Genomic DNA, 24,349 nt, shown 5'->3' with positions numbered 1-24,349 from the left:
AGGTTTATTTGTCTAAGATTAGAAAAATAACCTGCATGCTAGTGATTGACGGCTGAGATTCCCTCACAGATGGTCTGCTTTGAGGTCATGGGGAAACTCTATTAAAGAGAAACAAATGGAGAAAGGACCTTTGCACCTCTATTCTGGAACGACAGCAAGATCCAGGAAGACGGCGCAAGGCAGATGACGGTACCAGATAATAAGAACGTCGTGAAACATTCAGAACACGTTTGAACCGAACAAACAAGCTGTGCACATACAGAGAACACAAAAACACGAGTCGAAATTCCAGTTGTCAAAGCACTATTTATTAAAAAACCCTAATAAAAAAAATTTCACATAATATATACTGAATCATCTCAAACAGAGAATCAGGGCAAATGATCCACATTAAAAGAATAGATGCCAGAGGGCCCAAGTGTGATTATGTCTTAGACCTGTATTAGGAGCTCACGATTCTAGTATGCGGTTTCTACTGATAGCAACAGTAGACGTAAACCAAAGTAGCAGAGAGAGAACTGAACAACTCTTGATAAGAATGTCAGCATGTGTGTAGAAGTATGCAGTATGTATATATTCGAATATATATATATTTATTCTATAGCACAGTGCAGGTTTGAGCAGGTCTTATTGCTTTCTAGGAAAAGAGGTTTGAGCACTTTAAGTGAATTTAAGCTGAGTTTAACTGCTTGTCAACGACTAAATACTTTACTTATTTTATACAATATAATGAGAATAAAGATGGAAATGTACAACTATTACAGACATGCCATGATGATGTTAAACTGACTGAACCACAGTGTGGCTCCCTTTAGTTTAGAAGTGTGCATGGGACTGTTTTTGGTCATTCTCGCTCGTGAACATTTCTCAAAAAACTAGTGTATATTTCATAAAATATACACAACAATGCGTAAAACAGAGTGAAGCTGACCATACTTTTTTTTTTTTTTTAAACAGTGACCATATTTGACCCCTGTGATTTTTTTTTTGCTGGATGCACACCTCTATTTTATTGACTCAAATAGCATAATCCCCATGTTGATGGGGTAAATGCTTTACGTTAGTCAAGAGCGGGAAAAGATTTTAAAGCAATTCAGACAAACTGACTACTTCTAAATGACTTATATGATTAAACACAGAAACAACCGCTCAGTATTATGTTATAATATTGAGAGATGTTATTGTAAACATAACAGAAAATGTCTGATAAATGGTAAAGTAGTGCAGTGCATTAGAGCCAAATAATAATAAAAAAAATGATCAGTGCTCGGTCAGCATTTTGGAAACTGACTTTTTTGGGATTTTTCTTACAACACACTGGCTAAACTGTATTTTTTCATTATTCATAAAGGAGGCAAGTATATCAATAAATATTCATCCTAGAAATATGAGGTAAACAATCAGTACACAAATCAATCTTACTAAATAATTTAGTAATCCCTTATTTCTGCATATACATAAAAAAAAAAAATTCTATGTAAACAAAATAAACGAGTCAAAATCCCCACACAAGACATCGAGAGACGTACAATAAGCGCGGTAGAACTGCAATTCTCAATTGTAACCTTGGGGACTGTAGATCTGGCTTTTCATAATCCACTGGAATATTGCAGTAAATATACAGTATGCGACCTGACTCCCCATTTCGAGTCTCTCAGACCGGCTGTTTAAAGTGTCATGCTGTACTGTTCTGGAGATAGCCGAGTTGTTGGTCTATTTTAAACACGTGTAGATATGGATGTATGCGCATTTTAGTTCTGATTATCATCAAGACTGTGCTTTATGTTTTTCAATGATATTCAAATAAAATAAGACATTCAATCTGACATAAGGTATTAAAAAAAAAAAAAAGACATTAAAAAGTGAGAACATCTTATAATGGAGTGCTTTCGAACAGACCATATATAATGACATCAATTTTGCAATAATCAATCAGAATAATCAGATTATAGTAAAACTCCCAAAAAATACAAAATAAATCACATTCTGCACCAAACAATTACCCAAACAGACCATATTCAAGGCAAATGAAACTAGTGCTGAAAAACAAGAGATATTATAGTGGATTGGCTAAATTTTTAAAGGCCCATTTTAATTCATCCAATCAACTCCATAAATATTGGCACCCATTATGCAGAATAATATCACCTCTAAAATGAACATATGGTGAATCTCCCCTGTAGAGATCTCCTGTAACGTGTCTAGGTTAGAGACACATGTAGAAGGATGCTGGACATTTCAAACTCGTAAATTATTTGTACACTGGCAAAAGCAGACGTACTATTCAATTGATATGATTGTTTTACGTGTTGATTTTGTTATATATTTTTCATTAGGTATTTGAAAGATATTTTGCCAGCCAACTTCTGAACTTTCTGGAATGCATAATGCTATTAATCCTCAGAGCGCCCCCTGATCTATTAACCCCAAAATACAAAATCAAACGCCTATTTTTCTAATCATACATGCTGTAGGGTTTGGAACATTTACTCAAATTACTGTTGGCCTGGATTATAATGATCTGCAATAATCCATATATAATACCTAACAGCATGATGTGTCCATGTGTTAAAAGTTCCTCGATTTCCCTAATTATTTTATTTTCCAGGGAAACAGGAAATAGCTACCTTGTTTGCATTTATTTTGGATATTCTTTACATGCATGCGAATGCATATGTGAATGCCCTTGGAGAAAAGTCATTTTTCCAGGAGTGTACATCTAAGATTTTTTTGCCCATTTTATATATATTTCTGTTTGCCCATTTTTTTTTGAAGGTTGCCAATAAATTTGGACTTGATTGCATTTGATTACACAAAATAATAAAAGTGTACATATTTTCCATCCCAACCTTTCCTGACGAAACAAAACAAATAATGGAGACTCAGTGAAATAAAAAACATCCAAGGAGGCACTTGACATATGACACTACAAAACACACAAATCATTCTAGTACAAACATTCCCATCTTAAAATCTTAGGTGAATCGTGTATATTTATCAATATTATCACTAGTGTTTTTTTTAAAGAATTTTAGTATTAATAATAAAGATTAGTCTATTTTTGGTCAGCTTGGGTCATATGAAAAAAACCTTATAAGCTTAACATTGTTTAAAAATGATTAGGATAATTAATTCGCATGCGGCTTACGTACGTACGCATTTTAAATCGTTGGCAGAATATACGTATGAAATTATTATTGTAAAAGGCACAAATCATGTAATAAAATAAGCAAGAGGCAAAACTGTGATTGAACGGAATGCATCGTTGCACAAAACCTGATCAGTATTCAAGTTGAGGATCTAGTGTTGTGGTACATGATGCTTGGCTAAGCGTTTGTGAGCAGAGTTTGTGTTGAGGTTGTCTTCAGCTCTTGCCAGAGGTCATGGCTCACCTCTAGAGCCATCAGCCACCCACCCCAATAATCCAGAGATAAAACCTCTCAGACTAAGCTGCACCCTGCCAATCACTGAGTCACTGAGTGTTACCCTGGAAACGACAAACCCCTTTAATTTAGTTGTACCCTGATGGTCCCTAACATCGTAAATACAAAGTCGTTTACAAAGCTTTCGAAACAAAACATAATAGACATGCAACAAAAAAAAAAAAAAAAAAGAATAATAACAGCACACACTCTGGGACAAGATCTTGGCTGTGGAATAAAAGAAATCGTATCCAGTGTGGTCAAGTTCATTAACAAAGCAAAACCTGAAGAAGACTGCAGTGTTGGTACCTCGGAAGTACTAGGCCACAGTGAAGCGACAGACTGGAGAAGAGAAATTAGTGTACAGTAGAAGGTTCATGTCCTCAACACCAGCTTCTGCTTTGCTACACGCTCAAGTGGGAGGAGGAATTCGGGTACAGTGGCCGTCTGCTTCGGAACGGCAGGAACCACAGGAGCTTCCAGCGCGTGCCAAACACCTCGGCCAAGGACTGCTGCCACGACCGATGAGCACTGCTGCGAGCCAGGCATAAATGCACTTCATTAGAGAGGAATATCTTAAAGCGTCTTACAGTTTCAAAATCTTCTTATTTCGTATAATAAAATAATGATAAGTATTTCTCATTCGAATAATCCTGGCCTTAAAAGCTTAAAACAGGAACACTTACATCCCTTCTAAGGAGTGAGACATTTTCTCTATAGTGGTTGTGTCCTGCAACAAAGAAGGAAGAAAGATGGTCTAAATACATGTACAACCATTTCATTCCTCACACACATGAAAGAGAGCACATATGACGAAACATTGACTTGTAGAACTTTCGAATGACTAGATGCACGTTTATGTAGGAGACCTCTTTCTCATCGTTCCCACGCTTGGAATGAAAGACTCTACAGCGTGCACAAAGACAAAAGAGAGACAGTGAAGCTGTCAGCACTGAGAAGCCCCTGGTGCCCTCTTCACCTTGCCAAGTTGGCAGGGCCAAGAGGGGCATCTGCATGTGGACAATACGCCGCATGCGTCAGCCTACAAAACTCACCCCCTGCACACCAGGTGAGGGGGCGAGACGACCCGAATAAGGGACAAAAAAGAGACACTGCAGCCGATTATGTTAATGAGGTGAGCCTAGCTCTACCACTGAGGGACCTATTTACGGAGGGGTGACGTGTGACTGATGGCTAATCCAGAACAAAAAATTATAATTCACACTGATTCATGTGCATTAATAATCAAAAACACACATTTAACCTTTAATACTGTGACAAACACCAGTTCTTGAGAAAAGAAAAAAAAAACAACATAATTCATCTTCCATGATGCCATGAAGTCCAGGGTGTAGATATCAATGCTAACAAATCCTATTCAATGCCGACCTCTGTACGGATGAATGAGAATATCTTACCACTGATCAGCAGTCACAAGTGTAATCACTGACACAAGCGACTACTAGCATATCATATGGCCATCCAAGTCTAATAATAGTCTTTAAAAGACAATGATGGGGACAGAGGGTTGATTTTTGAGGATTGTATTTGTGGTTTTGCATCTTCTTTAGGAGAAGTTCTTTGTTGTAGTATGCCTCTGTAAGAAAGCACTGACTACATTGTAAAATCCCAATCTAGCTCAAGACCGCTCATCTGTGAATGTGCCAAGAAGTGTACTCAAGGATATCCAGCCACGTAGGAAACTATTTGACGTGTTAACGTGATAATAACGGTGTTAAACAGCTACTTTGCTTGGAGGCCCTGCTTGTATCTCATCAGGTTTCTTTCTTAATCCATTGGGGGCCACAGATCTACAGCAATGTTCTGTGAGGCGTGTAATATGGTTGGTTAAAGGTGTGGCATTAGAAATGCGGAACCTGTAGTGTTCCCGAAATAAAACAAATGACATATCAGTAATGAAAATAAAAAGGCACATATTAAATGTGTTTTGGAAAATGTTCTTTATGAAGCAAGTGAAGCTTCAGGCACAGATCCTTCGCTGCTTAATTGTCCGGATCCTTTTTAATTGTAACGCCATCGTAAGGTCAAACGCCCGTTTTGAAAAGGACGAATCGCATAATTGGAAGGCACTTCATTCCATAAAGAGGATTTTGGCAGGCATGGTTTTTTGTTGTTTCTCTCAGAGAAATCAAAAGGTAATATAGAAGCTGCTGACTCAGATCAATTACATACAATTTCAATGTATTTTTTAAATTTCTTGCACGCTATACCCAAACGAATATCGAAACTCAAAAGCATGCATAACGGAGTACTGACATACAATCTTGCATCATTTTTTTTCTTGTAAAAACTGAACAGTTCTCCTCTTCTTAAAACAGGGATCTCTATCATCGGGATTAATATTTGTAATTATTGAATGATGACATGCCGATGTGATTTCTGCAAGTACCAGAGTAAAAGAAAAAGAAAGAAGCTGGTGTTAAAGAGTGCGCTTTGTAAAAGAACGTGCCCCACCCCCTCCCTCCCCTGAATTTAGCCAGGTCACACCCTAATCCTCTTTTCTCACATGAAGTTATCAATCAAAGGATCAGAGTTAGATGTGATTAGAAATCTGCCCCTCACAGGTTTTAATCAATTGAGGAAGCACAGATTTGAAGCACGTTTTCTATCAAGTTCTGTCCATGCCAACAATTTTGTGGCCCGAGAATTTGCACAAAGGCCCCCAAAGTCATTAGGATGTGTGTAGGTCTGGAAACTAGTGGCAGTGAAGGTGGAAAAGAGTGTGATCCTGCCCCCTGCACGGTGTTCCAGAGTTCTCAACTTTAACCAGGATAACATGCTCTCTGAAGATGATCGAATGATCCAATGAATAAATTCACATGCCATTCATATAGTGAACATTTGTAAGAAAAAGAAAAAAAAGGACATTTCAAGACTAACTCACAGAAAGGATTCCTGTGAGCTGCGAGTGGAAGAGGCTGCCCATTCCGCCGAACATAATCAATCCCATGAAGCAGGACGCACGCAAGAGGGCCAACTCGTGACGCGCCGTAAATAACTCCTGCGGTACAAAGAAAGAGAATGTATCAGCACGAAGAAAATATCACACGCATGCAACCGTCCCTAATTCCTGTTCCAACACGTCAATTCACACACATACACTTAAACAGAAATGGCGTTTCCACGGGGCTCATTAAGAGCAGCTGTTGTTTCAAACAGTGATTCAATGCTTCATGTTCATTCGTCTGGCTTAAGGCTCTCTGTGCCTGTATCACACCAAACATGCATCCCAATTCAGCGTGTTCCACACACCACCGAAATAAAGTCGAGCGTTCCCAGAGATAACGCTTCTATCTCTCCGGCACAGGCCCTTCTGTGTGTATACACCCCGCCTCATACTTCTCAGCTGGGTTCGTTTACCTACTAACAATGTGGCAAAACAAAAACAGGAAATGAGATACAGGCCAGTAACTGCTGCCAAGGAGATGGCTCAGTTGTTTCAGCTGTCATTGTGAATGCATTGATTAATCTGGGTGAGAAAGTGTGAAAATTAATTGAATTAAGCGTTACAGCAGAAGTGTCCACCGAGGACAAGAATGACATTATCTTATTCCAGACACTATCGTTTACATAGTATTTTTAAGATGCTACAGTATTTATGTACAGGTCAAGCTTTTCAGACTTAACCTCTTCCACTTATACGAGACAAAGTGCCAGTTAGACAATTTCTCGTACAAATGCTGTGAAAATGCAGCAAAAAGGCACAGTCATTCTAGAATCTCAGCATGCACATTGTTTTTTTTCTGGATACCTGGTGCAAAAATGGGCAGTAACCTGTTATGACATTGTAAAAAATACATAATCTGTTCGTAGCTGCAACTCTTCAAACCGGGCAGCATTTATTTTATACTGTTTTGTATAAAACAGAACGCTACAACACCACTATAAACAGTATTTTTTTTAAACTTCGTCTACCTGAGAGTGCTTTACAGTATACATGCATTGCATAGGAGTCAAACATAAACTCTATATTCATGGAATATTATGAACTGTATGTTTATGATCATCCAGAGACCGTGAGCTAAAATCCAGAAGATGCAACAGCCGTCTGCCACCTGGAGTAAAGTTTGCTATGCTCTTTGGTTGGAATGAATGACACTCTCTCTCCCCTCATTATCCAATCAAATCACAGTAAAACCAGCGAATCAGGAGGATATGTGATTTTGTATGCATAAAAGGGAAGATAGGACCCTCCTGTTTTGGAAGCTGTTGTATAAGAAGCCTATTTGCATTGTGACAATTATAAAAATTGTATTAGAAGAAAAAAAGTGACTATGCATATATATATATATATATATATATATATATATATATATATATATATATATATATATATATATATATTTTTTTTTTTTTTTTTGTTTTTTGTTTTTGTTTTTGTTTGGTCGTTTGTTTGTTTTTTTTAATAAATACCTCGTCATTTAGATTTAACTCTTATTTTCTTGTTTTTTTTTTGATCAGCTATTTACATTTGTGTTATGAAGCAAAAAACATTTCATTCATATATATAAACAAAATCATGCATAACAAGAAACATCAAGATGCAAAAAGAATAAGTTTATAAGTCAGACAGGCATGCTGAACCCCAAAACATATTGAATTATAAGTGCCATTGACAGCATAAGTGTACACACTTGACCAACTGGTCCCGTATGGTATATACAGTAATCCCCCGGCACATCACGGTCCAGCTTTCGCGGTCTCACTGTAACGTGGGTTTTTACATGGAATATATCAAACTTTGTTTCGCGGATTTCTGCTGCATCACGGGATTTTGCGGTATATAAATAGTATTCTTAAGAGTTATTTTAATTATTTTTGCAGTAAAATAAGCATTTTTTTAGCCTAAAAAATAAGCTTGCGGAAGAGCTGTAATGCTCTTCTTGCGTATCATTTCATCATCATCACCTTAATTATCATTAGTACTGCACACTTTATTCATCATCACCATCATTCAAGTTGTATCTTCACTGCTGAGTACCCATATAGAATCTTTTATGTTAGCAGTAAGTAGGTTTAAGAATATTGAAAGTGTTTAAGAACAGAGGAAAGGTTTATGAGAGTGTCAGGATTAAGATATACAGGTATTCTGTATACTGTACTGTATACATATAAGGTTGCCACTTCAAGGATTTTCACCTATCGCTGGGGAAAACAAAGAAAAGCACGATGCAATAAACATTTTACAGAAAACTACTCTTTATAACAGATAGTTAATTCAGATAGTCAAAATAATGTGTAAAAAAAAAAAAAAAAAAAAAAAAAACGCACCCTAATGATTTCCCATATATTCCTTTCCGAAAGGTTGTGGTTTTTAATCATATGAGACTAGAAATTTTTTAACTAAATGAAATTTAATCTTTAATTCAAGACACACAAGTGTTGCCTGCTCCCACCTTGTCCGCAATGTCTAGAGGCTGAAAGTAGTAGTACTGGCAGAAGTCCAGTACAAGAGTGTAGAGACTCAGGATCTGAGTGTAGAAACACAGCTGAAGAAAGAGCCAGTGGTTATCTTCCCCAACACAGTTATTAATCCTGCAACACAGATAACAGGTACAAAGTGCTCAATTATATTTTCCCACACAAAACATAAAAAGAATAAATACTTAATTCTAAAGAAGAGGTTAATACACAGTAAAAGCATTAAATAGAATGGAAATGGAAAAAAAAAAAAAAAGGAAAGAGGGGAAAGAAAAAGAAAAAAAGAAGAAAGCTTTGGATGGAGAAGCCAAGTCGAAGCTTAATTCAAATAGTTGTAAAAAGATATGGCCACTTTTTTCCGCCCTTCCTCTCTCTGGACCATTACAGGCGATGACAGCAAGTCACGATTTGCTGAGTCCAGACAGACTGAGGCCTTCTTCAGTCGTACTGTACCACTCTGCTTTGGGCTAGCAGTCACACGCTCCCCTGGTCATCTGATATGTCCTTTCCCTTCATTTTACCTTTCTATAGAAGCCTTATTAACTTTACACACACACACACACACACACACACACACACACACACACACACACACACACACACACACAGAGATTCTGCCAGGAACACAAGCCTGTAAAAAGTCTGAGGTCTTTTAGGGTAACATACTCAGTCTAGGGCAAAGGGTCAAATTCATAGGACAACTTTTTTGAAGACATTTTTTTTTTTATATACATGCTGCATCTGTTTTCATGTTTACTCAGGTTGTTAAAGTTACTGATTCGTTGGCAAAGTAAAATCAGACTATATTATAAAGGCATTAGAAGAAAATCTGCTGGTCCTCTTGTAGACTTTGTCTTAAGCAAAGATGTCAATGTTTAAGAAATAGTGTAAATCGTACTGTAAATAGTGTAAATCGTCTCAGTGTAAATCGTACTCAGCAATCAGATTTTGCAGACATGCTCAAAACGAGGGGCTGTGACACTAGGGGGGGCTATGACACTAGGGTTTTATAATGTAGATAAGAAGTTGGTAGGTCCAATGGTTAGTAAGCGATAAGTAAAAGGATTCAACACACAAGTAAACCCGTGAATAATGCCAAATTGAATAGTACAATTTGAAAAGGAAATATGTTGTGCCTGGAAAGCAGAGAAAATGTTTACAAATAAACAATAACAAAATTAATTCAACAGTTACAACGGGGCGTTAAATCTTGAAGAGTTTTCTTCTTTAGTCTACTCCATCCCAGCTTTATTAAAGTGCTATAGAAAGATTAACAATCCTAACAGCCAAAAACTAAACTACATTTATTGATTAAATATTAACTGTTAGTACTGAACATTACATTTATACTGACATATTTAAATAAAAATGGTCAGATCCGTTTGCTCAGAAAATAAACAGACTTTACAAAGCTCTTGTTCCTGAATCTGAAATCTCGATCATCTGATATGTAAAACTGCAAAGCTTCATTCCATCTACACTATATGGACAAAAGTATTTGGACTTTTCCAGCCATTTGTGGTTCTTCTACAAACTGCTACCACAAAGCTGGAGGTAGACAATTGTATAGGATGCCTATGTATGCTGTAGCAATGCATTTTTTCTTTACTTGAACTAGGGGGCCAAACCTGTTCCAGCATTAACAATGCCCCTGTGCACAAAGGTGAGCTCCATGGAGATATAGTTTACATGAGTCAGAGGAAAAGATCTTGTGTGACCTGCTATAGAGCGCTGACATCAACACCTCTGGGAAGAATTGGAATGCTGACTGCACCCCCAGACCTCCTCACAATACATCAGTACCTGACTTTACCAACATCCTTGTGTCTGAATGAGCAGAAATCTCACAAGCATACTCCAAAATCTAGTGGAACATCTCCCCAGAAGGGTGGAGGTTATTATAACATCAAATGGGCGCTCATGTGGAATGGGATGTTCAAAAAGCAAATACTAATCTGAAGGGTCAAGTGTCCACAGACCTTTGTCTATAGAGTGCAATTTAACATCTGACGCGCTAATTACTAATACGGCCTAAATAAAAGTGTTGAAAAGCAGACACATATTTCTATAAAACAAAAGCCTCTCAAAAAATCCGAGCTTGGATTTCTCCCGTAGATAATTTACCATCACTTGCAAAATCAAGACCATGTGTGTTTTATGCAACTCACAATCAACAGATGATGAAGACATCTCTGGAGACGTGTTCTTACCAGGGACAGTGGTGGTCCATGCGGCGCACACAGTGACCACATCGGCTGCAGTGGTGTGACCTCTTTGGCCTCATAAGGTTGCATTTATTGCACAACTCCCAGTGTTCACGTTCTAAAATGAATCACAAGAATAAAGCATTTGTCTTCCACAACAGTAACTGATCTGTTTTCAAACGTGATTTAATTTATGCATATATTATTCAAATATTATACAAAAACTAATTATATTTTAGGTGCTTGTATCTTCACAATTGAACAAAATGTGTATTTTTTATTTTATTTTTTTTACAAACATTGTCAAAACAATGTTGTATAATATTTTATATAACAATACTAATGTTGATTTACAAAAAAATTGCTTTACATTTCATGCTCAAATGCTTCTTTTTTTTTGGTTTTGTTTTTGTTATTTGTTTTTGGGTTTTTTTACAGAAAGAAACAACCCGTGTTTAAAGAAAAAATCCTCCATGCACAAACAGATACTATAAGTTTTAAAATTTAAAACTCAATATGTGGCTTTTTTTCTGTTTTACAAAATAGAAAAAAAAATTTTGTCCGAACAATCAATTATCAAAATAATCGTTATAGTTGCAGCCCTAATGACCAGTGTGCAGGGCTTTCAAGTGCCAAAGTTTCCCCAAAACATTGTGAGATCTATAACAAATGTGAACCACAGAGAGCAGGTTAAAAGTAAAAATGGTCTTTATGTCACTAAACTGGTCAATGTGTCATGCCAACTGGAAAGACTTTGGAAGTTAAAAACCAGAACAGCAGCGTCCTCTGCTGGTGCACATGAAAAAATCTAAAGTCAAAAATAAAAAAGTCAAAAGAAAATCTAGCCATATTTCTTCTTATATTTAAAATTAATTGATATACTGTGAATAAAAAAGTTACAAATTATGCTTAATGTCAACTGTATAACATGCGTCTAAAATGTTTGAACTTGTGGTACGAGTCGTTTTATTTTCAATGAGTTTTAGGGAAAAAAAACGTTAATTACAATAGCATGATTAAGTTGTTCATTGAGTTCATTTAAGTGAAAAAACCTTAACTGTTCCATATTTTATGGCAATATTTGGCTGCAATAGTCTGCTTCCAAAAAAAAATGTTTGGAATATATACACTTTTACTAAAACATTTGTAGTTATAATATAGGTCTGTTTTTAAAAGAACTTTTCAGTCCTGTTGTGAATGAGCTTCACCAACTGCTCTAAAAGAAAAACAATTGTGCAATTATATGCACATTCACATGCATAATCAATTCTGCATTTTATTCACAGAAAAATGTTATATAACCTAAGGCAAACAGTAAATGGCTTAAAGCTTTCCAGCACAGCCAAGTCTTCAGGACAGTGGTCTTTGTAGATAAGCATTTTATTTTATAAAAGAGAGAGAAAAAGAGGTCGCTGAGGTAATGAGTGCAAAAATGTAAACAATAAGAGAAACCATGTCTATTAGACATCCACAACATCTCAAGGTTCAAAGTTTTTTTATTTGTCAATAAAACAACGTTTCATGTATTTAGAAACGGTTAAAAAATTTTCATGTACTAAAAAAAAAAGCCATGTATGTTAATAAAAATGTCTATGATGATATACTCATTAAGATACATTCATTTGGCTTAGAATATTTAAAACTGGTGAGCAAATGCAGGTAATAACAAAAAAATAAAAAATAAAATCTGTGTAATTTGTTTAACATGAGGTACCATTAATTAGTTAATTACCTGCTAGGGGGATTTTGGGGTCTTGAGCGAGTCGTCCTGGGTCTGCTGTGGAAGCCCTTATCAATGCTGTCACACACAAGAGTGATGCCAGGTAGTAACCTTGAATCAAACACACAGAGAAAATTCCTTTTGATTACTATGGAAAACTTTCGATGTATATACACCAATCTTAAAAGCAGACTTCTTCAAGAAGTTGCAATGCTGCACAGTTTATTGTTAAACGCACCAGTTCAAACTCATCAGGTGTGAGAAATCAGGAAAAGCATCTCTGCAGTTCCCTCACCTTTTAGGAGATCACACATGTGAGAGTACATGTGCAGAGTAAACCAAAACCAGCCTGAAAAACCTGTCTGATGAAAATCTGAGAACATCCGAGATACTATCTCTCATTTTGCGTCCTTGAAATGGCTAGACAAAACAAAAGGTGTGTGATCCTTGTCTTGCATCTCACTGTGTCAATTAGAAACTAATGAGCTATACATATTGAAACATTTTAAACCGGATTTGAGATGAAACATGACTCAGGTTTTAAAGGTATGACAAATTATATATAGTTTTTTCCAGAACAGAGGCTTTTACACCAATTTGTGGGAGGTTATTGGAATAATCTCTTGTCTATTATCATTAAAATGCATGCTGTCAGCAGTAATTTGAGTCAAAAGCCTTTCTCAAGGTTGGGACCTTAAGCAACTGGACAATTGGTTGAGCACGTGAGGACCAAAGAAGTGTAAATTCCTGTAAAACAGTATATTGACCAAACAACAGAAATAGTGATCAAGAAAAATCTGTTGGTTGAAATATGCATGCATGCAAATTAGCAGCAAGCCTCAAGAACAGACAGGTCCAGCTTATTGAACATACAAAAAACAGACACATGCACCAAAATGATGTAAAAATAGCGGAAAGCACAATAGCAACCAAATGTGGTCACAGGAACTTCAGTGGAACTAACTCACTTCCTCTTTATTAATGATGTAACTACCACCTGGAGCAGATGGAGTTTTAAAGTGAACTTAAACATCGCAACAGATTGGAAGCAGGACAGTCTAAATGAAATGGATTAACTTGAAAAAATATTCAATGAAATTTTAAAACTAGCTAAGCAACTATTACAGAATTAACCCCTTCGAGTACGAAGCTCAATTATAGAAGGCGAAAAAGCCTGAAACAAACAGAAAACAGCATTAACCAATATTTACATCTACAGGTAATAAATATCAGGTTCTATTTTTTTTTTTTTTTTTGCTATACCTCGTGGATATTTGGGTCATGTTCCAAAGATGCTTTGATGGTACTATTTCCATATCTCAAGTGATCCAAAATATTGGAACACATGACCACCAATTGTCCAGATGTGCCCTCTTGGAGTAATTATTCAAACAATTAAAAGATCTGAATGTCTTGGATTAAGTCCTGGATTTCACCTGTAAAAACTCCATTGGTAGTTAAAAAAAAAAAAAAAAAGAAAGACAAACCAAAAGGAAGACTAGTGAGCTGCCTATGGGAGAAAAAGCAAGCAATATTGAAGCAATGATATCAGTCAGTGCCACCGTTTCATAGATGTAAATATATTCCATAGATTAAAAAAAAAAAAAAAAATCAGTAAAATGTTCATTTCATGTTCCTCTGTTACACTCAAAGTTAAATTCCCTACAGTGTATGACAAAAACAAAAAAATAGAAAACATAGCTGTATAAGAAGAAGTACAGTTCTACCAATTGTCATACATATTCGCTGTTTACTTTCCAATGTGAATCTTTCTACCATTGTCTAGGATCATATTACAGAGAGTATCATCAGATTCTAATTTTAACCTTGTATTAGCCACTGCAACTTACAGACAACTACTGCTCCAGGTATATGTCCTTCAGCATAGTGTGGCAGCAGCACCAGCTTGGGGATGAGGATGGTGTTGTAGAGCCAGATGAACAGCACCATGCTGAGGCAGGCCCAGCCCATGGGGTCCACCACGAAGTGTATCCGCAGCTTCATCCTTCATAACACAACAGGCCCAGGCACACGATATGAGACTCCTGCTCCCTGGCAGGGGGCTTGACTTCAGATCGATGCTGGGTACACTACGATACAGTTCAAATGGAGCTTAAATACTGATTCGTGGTTGAAGTCATATATAAAAAATGCATCAGCTGACAACAAAATCCTTAAAAGAGTCCTGACGGTTGTTAGCGACTCTCAAGTAAACGAAAAGAAGACTGTTCAATGGAGGGATAAACAGAAGCTTGTCAATTTGCTTTCTCAGAAATGCACTCTTGGATTTCGGTCGCATAGATTAGAGCGAATATTGGTTTTATCTGGATCAATAAAGTAGAAGAAACGGCAGATTTCTAAACGGGAACTGGTAGAGCCACTTTAACGCATGCCAGACTTCGAACTATGCATGCTCTCTGTCCAACCGGTCGTATATGAGGAAGAATGTAAGGTTGCGAATGGGCCACAGCGTTTCACCACCAGTTTCTGTAGGACAGCAGCAATAAACTGTAGGTTTATGTCAATGATTAGCTTTGTATCTACCTGTTCCTGTGTGTCAGTGTGAAGACTGAAGCAGTTCACCTGCACCAGCCATAAGGAACTAAAAAAGGAAGCACAATGAAACACAAGCAAATTATAATCACTTGATTTATTGTTGTTGTTGTTTTTAACACAAAAGATTGATCCAGCGTTAAACCTTCTAATACTGACTGCTATGCATCATTTTGGTTTTAGCAATTAAGTAGACTAATACACATTTCTGCGATCATCATAAACCCCATGGAAGGAGCTCACGCCTCACTTCACAATAAAGGGAAAGGTGACCAGCTAGTGTGAGATCAATCTCAGTTTGGAAATCAGTTCTCCACTGCGGTGTTGCCACACCTAACATTGCACCATCACATTTATTTTCATAAAATAAACTTGGAAAATAAACGAGAAGGATGATATGGATCTCTCTCTTCATCTCCCCTCTACTCTGTAACCACACTTCCGGTAGCAGGTTCACCTCGAGGATCTTCGCTAGTTAATGCACTATGGCAGGATCCTGAATTAAATATAACAACACAGCTACATCCAACAGGGAGGAAAGACTCCCAGAAATGAAATACAGATTCGGCATAGAAATACGCGTTCGGTGCCGTTTCAGTACATTAGAAGGAAGAAAAATAGGGAAGATGAGGAAGCAGTACGTACCCGGTTGACAGATTCTTGCTAAAATACCTGCAATGTGTTTGGACTGTTTCCTTAGATTATGAGTGTACGGTGGCCGCGAAGGCGAAATTAAAAAGCGAAAGCATGGAATCCAGTCGGTCTACTTCCATTTATTTTATACTTCCAAGTATAAATAAATTCAACTCCCGTGCATTATGAATAGACTATTAAGTATGTACTGGAATGGATAAAGGTTCTTGTGAATAATGTAATTGCATAATGTCATCTCAAATCATCACAATCAAGTCTGTTCAAAACTGTACATACTTTTACATAAGGTTTGTTTACAAACAACATATAGTTTTGTTTACAGCTCCAGTTCATTCAAAAACTCTAAAAATATCTGTAGTGGTTTTTACACTTGTGGCTGATAGACACATGGCTTTTTAACTTGATTTAACAGTTTAAACTTCCTTCTTTTTAGTGTTTAGTGATCAATACTTATAGAAAATAGAAAATGCTTGTGCATACCCACTTTATATGCAGGCATGTTAAGATAAGGATTTATTTTCATGTTTGCTTTTTAGAAGCAAATTTAAATACGCTTGAAAATGGAAAAGTAAAACTAAAATGAAATGAAATAGTCATTGCCATATAAGCTAACTGAAATAATAATATGATATATATGTATTGTCTTTGTCTTTTATCTGATGTTATGGTTTTGATTTTAATCATGGTTGTGCTTCATTTGACCTCTGAATTCATTCAGGAAGTGGTTATTAACTGTTACTATACTGTTCTGTATGCAAAAAGCTTGGACGCTTCACACTCTGTGATTGTGGCAAGCCGCGGTCAGGGACATTCCTGTTTTCCCATGAACTGGAAAACCTCTTTGCTCTGGCTGGCTCTGATGTCATTGAGATGGGTCACATGGCCCTTCTCCAACTCGCTCAAATCCTTACTCTTGCCCATTTCTTCTGCTTCTAACACATCAACTTTAAGAACAAAATGTTAAATTGCTGTCTAATATATCCAATATATCCACCCACTAACAGGTGCCATGTTCAAGAGATGATCAGTTATTCACCTCACCAGTCAGTGGTCATAGTGTTATGCCTCATCGATTTATCTATGAAACAAATCAATGAACATTATAATAAACATAATTGAATTTAATTAGGGAATTTATCTCTAAGGGAAGTGGTGGCTCTGTGGTTAGGACATCTGACATGCTTCCAGACACTTCTCTGGTATGTGTCTAAACAGCTGGGTCACATGACGTCTAAAGAATTTCACTTACCAGAGGTTCCTGAATAAAAAAATTAGTTATAACTATTTTTCCTTAAACAGAGTTTCCCAACACTGATTAAAAGATGTCTGCTAAATGCAATAAATGCAAATGTAATGACTGTGTATTGGAAGGTTGTGAGTTCAAATCACTTCTTGACTTTGATACACATTTAATCTCTTACATTTGTATGTCCTGTCTCAATTCTAAAAGTAATGACTGTGGATCCAAAGGTCATAAGTTCAAATCCCAGCACCACCAAACTGCCACTGCTGGGCCTTTGTGCAGGATGTTTAACCCTCAACTGCTCAGTTATATCAATTGTTCGTCGCTCTGAATGAAGACGTCTTTCAAATGTCGTAAATGTTTTCTGCTTTAACCGGATTTTACCTGTTAAAGCAAAATCAATTTTAGTCATTTATGTAAAATCTGATTTAGATAGGAAGTGTGTGTGTGTGTGTGTGTGTGTGTGTGTGTGTGTGTGTGTGTGTGTCTGATGATCTAACAATCTCTAGATGAAATACACACAACATGGCAGAGACCTGCTTGTTTTATGATATACTGTATGTAATTTATTGAAAGACTGAATGTGTTTAATTTCAGAAAGTGTGTTAAGCTTATGACCGACATTAAGAGTGCACTGGCTTGTGCAACCCTGATGTTGTGCTGGATGAAGGTGAATGAATGAAAATGGGTGTAAAGAATCTGCTGGCCTGTTTTACACTGAACTTTATGACATTATAACATTATGACTGGTAAAGTTAATAACACTATTTCTTCATCCTGACACCTGTTAGTGAGTGGGTATATCAGGCAACAAGTGAACATTTTGTCCTTAAAGTTGATGAGTTAGAAGCAAGAACAACAGGCGAGCATAAGGATTTGATCGAGCTTGACAAGGGCCAAGTTGTGACGGCTAGACGACTTGGTCAGAACATCTCCAAAACTGCATCTCTATTGGGCTGTTCCCAGTCTGCAGTGGCCAGTATCCATCAAAAGTGGTCCAAGGAAGGAACAGGGGTAATTCAGTGACAGAGTCAAGGCTCATTGATGCACATGTGGTCCAATCCAACAGACGAGTTCCTGTAGCTCATATTGCTGAAGAAGTTAATGCTGGACGGGTCAGAACTGTTTTAGCAGGAAAAAGGGGGACCAACACAATATTAAGCAGGTGATCATAGTGTAATGCCTGATCGGTATATTTTTCAAGTTTTTACTTGAGGACATTGTTGACTTTTATTTTGAAACGTGTGTGTGTGTGTGTGTGTGTGTGTTTATAGACCGGTTACAGAGAGACTTCACACGATTTACACGATGAGCGATCGCTGTGTGATTGTCTGTTGCTTTTCATCCCGGAACAAGGCGCATCGGAGGCACTAAGAGCACTCTCACCCCTGGGGGGGAGCTCAGTCGTGTGACGCGGTGTATCCGGGTTTAGCGTGGCTGGAGACGCGGCTCGGGGACGATGCAGACGCGTCGCAGCTCGTCGGCGCTGGCCGTGAGCGGCGAGGTGTCGCTTTCTTTTCAGGACGAGCTCGCGGCCACCATCCACCGAGCCTTCGAGGTGGCGGTGGAGATCGCGGTGGTGGAGGTGAGCAAGTTGGTGAGTCAGGCGCTGGGGGACGTGCGCGATCAGATGCAGGAGACGCTGCGGGAGAACTCGTACCTCAAGACGCGGCTGCAGTCCGCCGAGGTCGAGCTGGACACTGCGAGGAAGGGCAGGAAGAGCAAGACCGAGGAGGAGGATGAGAATGAGGAGGATGATGAGTGTGGTGGGGGGGTAGAAAGCGAGTTTTGCGACCGACAAGAAAACAAGCCCAAGTGTGAAAGCCTATGCTCGGGGACAGCAGAAATCCCAACACCCCAGGAAGCGGAACGGTTGTGCCGATACGACAGCGGCTCTGAGCGGCCGGACGACTGCTTCTGTGAGATCCGTGAGGATGGAAGCGTTCGGTCACGTGACTTGCATGGCTCAGCATCCAGTGCAGTGCAGTGCTGTGATCAGAAGTCAGGTAATCAATTAATCAATTAGCACAGCACCAGCGATGGGCCGACATGGGCACCACCAGGGTGGTAGGTAGCTACAACGCTTTGGACAAAACCTGGTCAGTTTTCATTACAAAAACCGACCTTCATTTCTACTGCACTTAAAAGTACATAAAACATCATCTATATTACTTCTGTAATGGAGAAGAAGAATCAGTTCTCCTTTATGTAGACCTGCTTTTGAACCTGAAAAAGACACTATTGCATGATATCTTTTTATTTTTTAAATCATTGATGTGAATCAGGGCTTTGGGCTCCTGCGCGCACACACACACACACACATTATAGATCATAGATGTGTGTGAGGAGAGAGTTTTTCCATTGTTACAGACACACAGGGAATTACTTCCCCAAACTCTCGCGAGAGCATTGCTGTGGTCTCGCGCCAGGTTGCCATTTAACCCCGTTTCTGCGTGCACCATGAAGCAGTGAGGATCGACTTTGGGTTTTAATTTCTCCTAAAATATAATAAAAAAGCTGTTGTACTTTTAAGAAAATATAGTGAAAGAAGAGTAAGTTTTTCTAAAATCAGAATCACTCTGGTTGCCAAGTATCATGGGTTGCATGTATAAGGAATTTGTCATGGCGTGCTGGTGCTATACAAAAAAATAATTTAACAAACAAAAATGTATATATTAAATAATAAAGTCCTAAATAAAAGAAAAACCATATAAAAGAAAGACATATACATTAAGAATAGGTTTGGAAATGTACTTGAGTAACTAATAATATTAATAATAAACCATTTTGATTTAAACTATCACTAGTAGTATTGGGGGGGAAAACCTTGTCTTTAAATATTATGAGGGATTACAGTATATTCATGGTATTCAAAGATCATTTTTTTACTAACTCAAGGCCCCCAGGCCACTTCCGACCCACAGATCCATTATATCCAGCCCGCGAGGTAATATCATATTTCCGTTTACAGCATTTAGCAGACGCTTTTATCCAGGTTTGGGCTCTGAACAGTTACCAGGCTTCATCCCTCAAACAATGCCCCATCTTTGCCTGTGCTCTGAATGTTTGGAAGTACTTATCTGTATGGGAAATGTATCTCTGTTATAAAGATGAACAAGAGCACAAACACACAGGGGTTGTCTAACTGGTGCACACCTTCCGTTTTTCATAAAAGATGCCACAGAACAGAACCCCAAACTTTAATGAACTGACAGCCAAGAAACGATGCCAAGCATCTTGCTCAGGAAATGCGCATGAGAGCAGAATGAACTGCTTTTGCTTACTGTTTTATTTTCGCACTTTATTCTATATCCTGTCTGTCATGTTGTTCATTAAATTTCGACAGTGTTTGACTTTTTACTTAGAAACAGTATTTAATTATGGATCCGTTCAATGATTGTTTGACACCACCGGATCAACAGTTCTAAATTTAATACAAAATGACGTTACGTAGCCATTTATTTTTATCATGAACAGGTATCATATCAGAGATTCTTTAAATGCAATCATCTTTTATAGATAACCATGCGAGGATGCAGCCTTGTGTCCTTGATACCAGTCACTTTTTACACCACAACACCATGCCAATAAACATCTTAACACCATTGGTGGGCATGCAGAAGTACGAATGGTTACTGTACATGCTTTGCCTTTAGTTTTCAGTGTTTGCAGTCAATTTTTATTCTTCAATGTTGTGATGTACAGTATATTGAATGTTTGTGTTGCTATAATAATTATGCGTTTTATCATTTTGCCTTTACAGGACCACCACATGAGTCCCTTATTCCAGACAATCAACAACTGGTGCAACATAGCCAAGACATACACGGTGACCAGAGTCCACCATCTCTTGAGCAGCCAGTCTGCAAGAAAGAGGAGAACCTGGAACCACCGCTGGAAGATGCTTCTGGAGAAGACAGTGGGGACGATGAGGTCAATCTGGATGAAGATGATGATGATGACATTAGGCCGAGCTGCAGCTTTAACTCGGAGCATGATGAAGAGTTTGTGCCAGACAGACTTGCTCTGGTTCAGTCTAAACTGTTGGAGGACTGGAGGCCTGACCCGGAGGCACCACAAATTGATCAGAATGAGAATGCGAATGCCAGACCCAGTCATAGTCTTGGTAAGAACATTTCCATTTCCATTTGTGGCATTTAGCAGATGGCCTTGTCCAGAGCGACATACAAAAGTGCTTCGAGTCTCTAAAAATGAATAAATCTACACTGGTACATTGGATTACAAACTTCAGATAAATCAGCCTACGACTCTGTCGAGAGGTTACGTACACATCTAGCTTTAGATTTATCTTAGAAAACATTTCATGTTATCATAATGGTATCTACATTGTATATTTCATTAAAGAACATTTCTAAATACTCTAAAGCTGTCCGATTGTTGCAACTCATCTGTGCCGGCTTCATCAGTTCAACCGAATGGTGGAAAATCCCTACTATTAATATACTACGTGCATTCACACCTGTGACATCATGGCATTACCATGTTACTGGGGTTTGAATGTGTGAATTATTTCAAAACTTGTTAGAGAAATATGTCAATAGGACATTGCATGTAGTTGGTAGGTGTTATTGCAGAGCATGTTTAGAGATTGTCACCCAAACCATAGAGGTTAAAGAAAAAAAAGGCAAGTTTGCAAGGGTCACTGCCTGAAAATTATACATGCACATTGGCCTGAGAAACTAGTAGGTGTAAAGTTGAATATAAATGATCAGAGCAGCAGGGCACTGTGGACATTAGTAAGAAATCAGATTGATTAGCTACATTCTTTTTAGTGAGCTGAAAGTATTGCTCTTTATTAATTCAGTAGCATGTTAAGATATGCTTGAGCTCGTAGAATAGATAATATTTATATTTCTTGGTCATTGGGGGCATATTTTATATAGATGCTTATGGCTAAACACCATTCTAAAGTAGTTTGTTGATTCGAGTTTAAATCATAAGGGAAAAGCTGGAAATTAGGTATACAGGTATTCAAAAGTCTTGAACTAATAAATCAAATAAAATGTAAAAAGAGCAAATGGTAAAATGTAATAAATGTTTTTAATTAGATGATGGTTAAATACATGAAAAATATGAATATATTTTATATAAATAATTCTTCAAAGAGTATCCTCTTTCTTTCACGTAGATTGGATTCCCCAATGTTTAAATTTGTCCAGTCTCTCACTGCACTGGACTTTATGTATTATGCTGCCCTGTTTGTGTGTTTCTGGATAAAGTGACTACTAAAGTTAAAATGACATTATTTGGATTTAATAAGTGAACCAACATTGTGTTTTCTCATTTTCTTTAGACGCCCCAGACATTATTGCTGCACCTGTTGGTGTTAATCCCGGCTTTTCAGCCTCCTTTGATGCTCTGTACCAATCCGTAGCCAGAACTCACCTTGTCCATCCTGCCCCTCAAAACGACGATGTCCAGATGAGGACAAACGTCCCGACTAGGGTTCACCAGTGTAAAATCTGCGGCCATTCCTTTAGCCGGGCCAGCGATTTGCGCAGACATCACAGTCACCGACACAGAGTGAGAGCTGCTAACCCGGCTAAAGTAGGAAGTGAAGGGAGACCCGTCAAACAGCAGCTGTTTCCTCCAGGTTGTAGCCCATATCACTGCAATGAATGCGGCCGAGACTTTAACCGCATGGAAAACCTAAAGACGCATTTGCGCATACACACCGGAGAACGCCCGTACTCTTGTTCTGTTTGTGGAGTACGGTTCCGACACTCAGGTGCACTCACACGCCACTTCCGTATCCACACGGGCGAGAAGCCGTATGTGTGCGGCCAGTGCGGGAAGCGTTTCCGGAACTGCGGCGGTCTGCGCTTCCACCAGAAATCCCACGCCACAGATAGACACATGGTTTTAAACTGTGTTTGAAGAAGGTTGTTTTGGAGATATTGTACAGTTGTGTAATTTTTAAGGCTGGCCAGTGTAACCTCAAATCTGGATCTTTTTAAACCATTACCTCAATGACAATATATAATCAAGATTTTTTTACATTTCAGATTTTTTTTTTTAAGTAGGTACTCTCATGTTAAAGATTTGCTAAAAGATGAATAAGTATTAATACTTATGTGGGCTTTTCATAAAGCGAGAAATTAAGCATTTGTTCCATTGTAACTGGGATCTGTAGGACGTAATGGCGTTTGTGTCTTTCCATACTGAATGCTATTAAGAAATGCGCGTTAGAGACTAGAGGGAAATCAAGTGAATGCACTCCATATATCTGGACTTTTAATCACCTTATTGTACATGTATGTGTTTTAAATGAATGAGTTTCGCTTGGTGCTGCCTGCATTTCTTTTTTTACGCCCAACAGTTTTACATTAGACACTTTGTCCAATGTACTGAAACCAAAACCCAAACATTGCAATGTTTAGTTAATATATGACATGTTCATCTGTGCTTTTGGAAATGAGGAAACTTTGTTTTTTGAATGAGAAAAGTGGAAGCAAATGGGGGGAAAAACATAAAATTACAAAGACAAAAGGTCAGTGTGTCTACTTTTCATTCATGCCCTGTGTCAGTCATGTATATTTGTATGTAGTCATAAGAAGTTTAAATTGTGATGTGTTTGGAAAATGCTCCTGCATTTCAACTCTCTAGAAATTTGGAAAATAATATTGTTAAAGTGTATACATTTTTCAAGCTTTCACTTTGTTCCCTTGTCATTGGAACACTTTTTTTTTCTGTTTTTTGTTTTCTTATGCTATTTTTTTAACAGAGCCTGGTTAATGTTAGGTGATGCCAACAATATGTGCAAACGCACGGCATGGATATCTTGAACATGAACTTCTGTTCAATAAATTCAGAAAGCCATTTTGAACATGTTTCTTGACTGATAGGATAGTCAGATGCACTGTTGGAATTTTTATACAAACATAACCATTAGACTTTTCACTGTTGTCATGCATCATCCCTTCCACTGTCACACCCATTACAACAATATGGGCTTTTTGGACACTGAATTCCAAATTTGGACCTCATCTGCAATTATAACAGCTTCTACTCATCTGTGATGGGTCTCCATTAGATTCTATTCATTCACACCTTTCATTCACCCATTCTTATATACATTCAACCACAAGAG

At 37.8% G+C, this 24,349-nt stretch overlaps 2 protein-coding genes across 4 annotated transcripts; one reads left to right on the top strand and one right to left on the bottom strand.

The window, feature by feature from the left end:
- Positions 1–1,412: 1,412 nt before the first annotated feature.
- On the bottom strand, positions 1,413–16,062 carry zdhhc21 (zinc finger DHHC-type palmitoyltransferase 21). 3 transcript variants are annotated; one of them, XM_046852084.1, is made up of 9 exons: positions 15,987–16,062; positions 15,333–15,390; positions 14,639–14,878; positions 12,801–12,899; positions 11,075–11,186; positions 8,840–8,978; positions 6,328–6,444; positions 4,109–4,152; positions 1,413–3,956 (listed from the first exon to the last, which is right to left on the bottom strand). In XM_046852084.1, exons 3-9 carry the CDS (start codon positions 14,790–14,792, stop codon positions 3,827–3,829), a joined length of 795 nt encoding a protein of 264 aa, XP_046708040.1. In that variant the 5' UTR covers positions 14,793–14,878; positions 15,333–15,390; positions 15,987–16,062; the 3' UTR covers positions 1,413–3,826. The 3 variants fall into 3 exon arrangements, with proteins under 3 accessions (XP_046708040.1, XP_046708042.1, XP_046708041.1); XM_046852086.1 differs by having other exon boundaries at positions 1,413–3,953; XM_046852085.1 differs by lacking the exon at positions 15,987–16,062 and adding an exon at positions 15,592–15,916.
- Positions 16,063–18,491: 2,429 nt separating this feature from the next.
- Positions 18,492–24,085, top strand: LOC124386704 (zinc finger protein 174-like). The gene is made up of 3 exons (XM_046850637.1): positions 18,492–19,244; positions 21,002–21,364; positions 22,553–24,085. Exons 1-3 carry the CDS (start codon positions 18,698–18,700, stop codon positions 23,134–23,136), a joined length of 1,494 nt encoding a protein of 497 aa, XP_046706593.1. The 5' UTR covers positions 18,492–18,697; the 3' UTR covers positions 23,137–24,085.
- The last annotated feature ends 264 nt before the right edge of the window (positions 24,086–24,349 follow it).

The sequence above is a fragment of the Silurus meridionalis genome, chromosome 6, assembly GCF_014805685.1.
Source record: "Silurus meridionalis isolate SWU-2019-XX chromosome 6, ASM1480568v1, whole genome shotgun sequence".
In the NCBI taxonomy this organism is placed as follows: Eukaryota; Metazoa; Chordata; class Actinopteri; order Siluriformes; family Siluridae; genus Silurus; species Silurus meridionalis.
This window is presented reverse-complemented; position numbering and strand designations above follow the sequence as displayed.